The sequence below is a fragment of the Clytia hemisphaerica genome, unplaced genomic scaffold, assembly GCF_902728285.1.
Source record: "Clytia hemisphaerica strain Z4C2 unplaced genomic scaffold, Clytia hemisphaerica genome assembly, whole genome shotgun sequence".
NCBI classification, from domain to species: Eukaryota; Metazoa; Cnidaria; class Hydrozoa; order Leptothecata; family Clytiidae; genus Clytia; species Clytia hemisphaerica.
Genome location: NW_027103559.1, coordinates 123,973 through 130,150, shown reverse-complemented (window position 1 = coordinate 130,150; position 6,178 = coordinate 123,973). Strand labels below are relative to the sequence as shown.

Below are 6,178 nucleotides of genomic sequence, written 5' to 3'. Positions count from 1 at the left end.
TGATGATACTGTTTTCTGGGACGGTATAAATGACATTAAAGAACATTGGTGACGTATGATTGATTAACTGAACTTGATGGGGAATAACGGAATCACACTGAACCCACAGATGTTTCAATTCTCTCTGAATTTGGGGGATTCTCCATAACGTCTGACCAGGTAAAACCTCTTGCAAAGTATCTGAACGTCATCAAATCGTTCCCTACTCCTAAAACTATCACCGACATTAGATCATGCTTGGGCCTTGTTAATCAAGTATCACACTACAACAAATTGATTGAAGTCATGGAACCTTTCCGCCAACTCTTGAGCCCAAAAACACAGTTTGTCTGGATTGAGGAACTAGACAGAGCTTTCGAGAAATCTAAAACTGAACTAATTCATGCAATTGAGAAGGGTGTATCGATATACGATCCACAACGTCGCACATGTCTATGCCCTGACTGGTAGAAAACTGGCGGGTACTGGCTACGTCAAAAATATTTTGACTGTGACTCAGAAAAGCCAGACTGCTGCGAAACAGGTTGGAAAATCACCTTAGCCGGTTGACGATTCTTGAAGGGTGCAGAGAAACGATTCGCTTCAATTGAAGGGGAGGCCCTCGCCATATCATATGCATTGGAGGACACTAAATATTTCACACTTGGTTGTGACCGTTTGATAATTGCAACTGACCACAAAGCACTTGTGAAAGTGTTTGGAGATAGAGCCCTCGGTGAGATTACTAACCCCAGAATCTCCCAATTGAAACAAAAAACTCTATCTTGGCTTTTCAAAGTTGTTTACATTCCGGGAAAATGCATTCCTGCCTCTGATGCATCTTCTCGAACCCAAATCCACTCCAAACCCTATTAGAAGCCAAAAAGATTGAACAAGATATCATCGCATCAATTAAAAACTCCCTCAACGATATCGACGTCATCACTTGGGATCTTGTCAAACCGTATACTGATGGTAATGAATCGCTTCAACTTTTGAAAGAATACATCATCTCCTCGTTCCCAAACGACATATCTACAATACCACCCGAACTTGAGCCCTATCTGAAGTACCACAAGACTTTAACCGTTGTTGACGATGTTATCCTTGTTGGCGGTCGTGCTCTTATCCCAGAGCCCCTGCGTGACACAGTTTGACAGCAAAATCCTTCATTCAGCTCATCAAGGGTTTAATGCCATGAACGAACGTACAAAGACAACCGTATTTTCGCCTGGCATTACCAATGACATTAAGAAAACTCGTGATCGATGCAAAAGCTGTGGGAGAAATGCACCAAGTCAACAGAATCTTCCACCCATGGAACCATTCGTACCAACGTATCCCTTCGAAGCAGTCGCAACTGACTACTGTGATTTCAACGGGAGTCACTACTTGATAACCATTGACAGATTTAGCAACTGGCCAGAAGTAATCAAAGTTAAACCAAGCTCATCAAACGCAGGCTCGTCCTATCGAAGAGGTGAAGTTCTTAGGTATCACAGTAGACTCTAAAATGAATCTAACACAATATACAAACATCAAGATTGCTCAAGCAGCACAGAAGATTCATATATTAGTGAAAATGAATCAACTTGGTTTCAGTGTGAGTGCAAAAAGAAAAGCATATAATACACTTATTAGACCTATCATTGAATATGGCTCTACTATGATGTGTGTGTTAAACAAAGAAAATATTGGAAAATTGGAGACTTTTCAAAACAGATGTCTTCGTTTGATAAAAAATTCAAGCAGATTCATTAGAATAACAGATCTTCAAGAACTCTCTAAAATTACATTAAATAGAATGCAGAATAAAATCACTTGCTAACAAATGTCTTACTTAAGCCAAAGCAAACCCAAAAAATAATGTGTACCATCTCAGGGAAGTATCTCTTCCAGGGCATGACATTTATGTGACACCAAATGATTTAATCACCAATTTTGTGCTTTGATTCTTTTGGTTTGGCTGTCCCACATGATTGTTTGTTGTATATAACTACCCTGCTGGCAGGGTTTTAGTTCTTCTGAATGTTGCTTTTGTAACCATCTTAATTTGTCCCTTATAAAGCTGTTTTTAATGTCGTTTTTATCCATATACATATATATAAAAATATGAAATACTTACATTAGATTTTAACCATACCTTCTTTACACAGAAGAAAAATCTTTTGCGGAAGTTCGTCAAAAATCATTAATGTTTTGATTCATGAAGCAAATGGGATACGTTGCTTTACTTATGATGGATACATCAGTTCTGAAGAAAATCGTGCTAATTTATTAAGCCAAGGCAAATCGGCTGATGTTTATGCACTTATGCACTTCCTTCAATTGCAGCCAATGCGTTTTCTTTACCAATCATTGTTATCCCCACATGTCATGAATTGCCGATGCTTCCTGTCATTCCTGTCTATTGTTATAATAAGCAGATATGATTTATTATATGCCCTATATCCCAATTAAAGTGGATATTTTTCACTAAAGAAGTTCAAATTTCTATTGGAACAGGGGTGGTGACAAGAAAAATACGAAATATTTTTTAAACGCAACAATATATCATTGTATGTATAACATTCATTAACACCAGAAAATCATTTCAATGAAAAAAAAACACAAGTGATCAAAAGGTAACAAATCTATAAAGTCAATTGAAATTAAAAGTACAATTCTCAAACTTAATTGTATGCCCTTCGCCAGACACGAGGGAATTTTGATTTGATGTAGTACTACAAACGTTAGAGTTTGTTTGAGATTTTTTGCTTTGTTTAATGTTAATCGGAACACCAAAATCAAAATTGTCTTTTTCTTGGCCAGACTCAAGCAATTCAGAAAGTCTGTCCGACATTGTTCTTTTCATACCTATGTTTGTTCTAGAATAGCTTCGTATGCTACTTTCTGATCGATGTCCACTAACGGCCATGATATGTCTTGCTTCGGTACCAGCATTGTCGAGCACAGTAACGGATGTAGCACGTATACTATGGTTAGTGTAATTTGTTGGTAAATTTGCGTCAATGCTAATCCTTTTCATGAATTGAGATATAGTATTTATTATACCATGAACTTGGGCGCCGTACCAAAATTGACACTGTTCATTTACCTTAGCCTTTGGTCGTTGAAAAAGAGCGTCACATTTCGGGTTCAATTTTTCGATGTAGAGCTTGAATGATCGAACAGGACATTGATCCGTTTCTGTCGCATACATAAATCCGCCCTCTTCTGCATCTTGATTTTCTCTTCGGTTTTTAGTTAGTTCATCGACAATTTTTTCGACATATTCACGACCGGATATGTCCTTTTTCACAACAAAATCGGTTTTCTTTAGGTCTCTCAAGTTTTCTTGCCCACGGCGGCACATGCAGAGCATAATCTCGAAGAAAACTTTTCGCTGTAATTTCAAAGGGTTGTCCAAACCAAAAATACCTTGATTATATATCGACCAGATATCTTCAGGAGGGATAGGAGGCTTGTGATTGGTCTTGGCTAGTCCTTCCTTTTTTAATTCAACACAATATGCTTTGAATATTTCGTTTGAAGCCAAAAATTCTTTATTGTCGATAATGTTAATGTCTTTTCGAAGCTCGTTAAGTTTTCTTTGCAAACCAAATCGGATGGCAGTGAGAGAAGATTTGCTGTACTTCGTTCCATCCTTCTTTCTTATCTCCACGTAGAATTTTCGAAGAATCTCGTTGAGACCAGTTTTATCCACAGTTTGCAAATCACATAAAATACTTTTCTCCTCAATGTACGTTTTGAACAAAGTGTAGCTCGACTTTGTTGCTTTTTTTGTGTTTGAACTGTTTTTATCGAGAACTAGATTATGTAACTTCACTTCATCAACCTCGTCGAAGCGCTTCATTTTGATTCTGATGTTGAGATGAAAAAAAATTGACTGAACTTTTGATAAATCGCGCCTTTCACAAACGTTCGATTTACTCAGCCAATCAACAATCGCCACGACATTTTAACAAAAGAAATATTTCGACAGAAGAAAGAAAGTATTGTTAAGAACCCGCCAATCAGTGATTTGTTTATTTTTCGTATAAACCAATCAAAAAAATTCCGACTCTACAAAACAAAAGAAATCACTTTAAAGCCAATCAGTAATCAATTACAGGAAGTACACAAAGAATTTTTCTTTCACACAACTTTTGTTTTGATTACAAAACAAAGAGAAACAGTGAAAGAAATCCCAGCCGTTGTATAATACCGTGGTATATCACGAATTATTCAATGGCTGTTTTTGCTTACGGGTATATAATAATACCAGTTATTAATACATTGCTTACTTCCAAAATTAAGTCTCCTGATTTTTCTTTTTTAGCTAGAAATAAAAGAGAAAAAAAATGTCAGAAGAATAAAAGAAGGCAAAGAAGAGGTGATGATTTGAATGAGTTGATTTTGAAATCTCTTTAGAACCTTTTGATTAGAGTCCCAAAAAGGACAGTGATGCCTCTTTACAGTCTACATTAACTATATTGAATACAATGTGTAGGTGAATTTTTGAAAAACAAAACTTTTTATAGTAAGCTTATAACTAACTGTGAACATTTTTGGCTAACCAAAGACCAAGCTAGATTCGTTCCATTGAGCACTTTCTTATAATGTAAACAATTATTTTGATTCAGCAAATTAATTGACGATTCAAAATGGGACGCTACTCCTTGATGGGCGGAAGCCCACCCTGTAGTTGTTGGTGCGGTGTACAACGATGGCACCTTAGAAGGGTTTATTATACAATATAACCCAAATACAGGGGAAGATGTTGCAAAGAGAAAGTGAGTTATTTTCATTATAATAGCCTCAGATTTTACGTTTATTGAATTTATTAAATTTTTGTGACGTATATTCTACTGGGCTTTGCCATATCACCTCAACTGGTATTTACTGAATAGTTGATTAAAATTCAGCCTTTTTAGGTTGTATATTTCAGAAATTGATGTCACTCAACAAATTTGGTGATGATTGAGTATCTTTGACTGCCATTTTCACTACTCGAAGTGCTTTTGATTTATACAACAACCCTTTATGCCAAACCTTATCAAAAGCCTTCTCGAAATCAATAAATATGACATCTAACTGTTTGTGTCTATTAAATGTTTCAAAAGCAGACTGTATCAAGGTGTAAAGATGGTCATTAGTACTTCTACTTTTTCTGAATCCAGCCTGATTTAAATCTGTTCTCATCTTCAGCCCAAAATCTAATTACATCAGCCTTCAAGGATTCTAGAATCTTTCCAAATTGATTCAACAAAGAATAAGTCTATAGTTTGTTGGATCGGTTTTTGCATCTTTTTTGTACAACATTCTAATCTTTGTAGTTTTCCATCGTTTTGGGAAATAGCTGTACATGTAACATGCATTATAGATCTTGAAAAGTATTGGCGTCAAATATGTTTCAAGGTTTTTGATTACTATATTAGATGTTATCTGGACCTGATGCTTTTCTCGTATTCAATGAACGTATCTTTTTAGAGATTTCAGCTTGTTCAAATTGAATTTGAATTGGAACATGATACTTATGAAATCTATTGTACCAGTTATTAACAGGGTTTTCATGATCTATGTCATGGACAGGATTTCCTTCGAATATAGCTTCTTGTGATTTCTTGAAAGCATTAGCAATATCTTTCTCATCAGTTACAATCTCTCCTGTTTCTGGGTCCTGAATTTGGGAAATAATGTCTACTTTTTTATTTTTGAAGACATGAAACGATTTTCAGAACTTTTTGGAGCTGCTAGAATTCATAATATCAAGATGTTTCCTCATTTTTTCAGTCTCAGACTCTTTAATCTTTCTCTTAATCTCTTTGTTAAGACGATTAATTCGTCTTTTGATTTCAGGATTTCTTGACCTTTTGAATTGTCTTGACAGTTGTTTCTTCTCATCAATCTTATTTATAATGTCTTTATTTAGTCTCTGATTGCTAGTGTAAATTGTCTTATGAGGAATTTTTTCTTGAATACTTATCATAGCTTTTTCTAGTTCATCAATAATCTTATCTATTCCTTCAATTGTCATGTCGGATGTATCAATGTTATCAATTTGCCTATTGGCTTCTTCCCAATCCACTTGATGGTAAATCTTCTTTTCACTATTTGGCTTGGATAGATTTGAATCAAGAGCAAATAGAATAGGGAAATGGTCACTGTCAATGTCATCCAATCTGTAGGGAGTGACATTCTTTACGTTAGAGTGTTG

At 35.6% G+C, this 6,178-nt stretch overlaps 1 protein-coding gene across 1 annotated transcript; it reads right to left on the bottom strand.

The window, feature by feature from the left end:
- Positions 1–2,327: 2,327 nt before the first annotated feature.
- LOC136800573 (uncharacterized protein KIAA1958-like) lies at positions 2,328–3,835 on the bottom strand. Its single transcript, XM_067057233.1, has 2 exons — positions 2,836–3,835; positions 2,328–2,386 (listed from the first exon to the last, which is right to left on the bottom strand). Exons 1-2 carry the CDS (start codon positions 3,833–3,835, stop codon positions 2,328–2,330), a joined length of 1,059 nt encoding a protein of 352 aa, XP_066913334.1.
- Positions 3,836–6,178: the final 2,343 nt, after the last annotated feature.

Coding starts and splice junctions, on each gene's coding strand:
- LOC136800573 (XM_067057233.1), bottom strand. CDS start 3,835: ATGAAGCGCTTCGACGAGGTTGATGAAGTGAAGTTACATAATCTAGTT. Junction 2,387..2,835: donor CTATTCTAGAACAAACATAG/GTATGAAAAGAA, acceptor TTATAACAATAG/ACAGGAATGACAGGAAGCAT.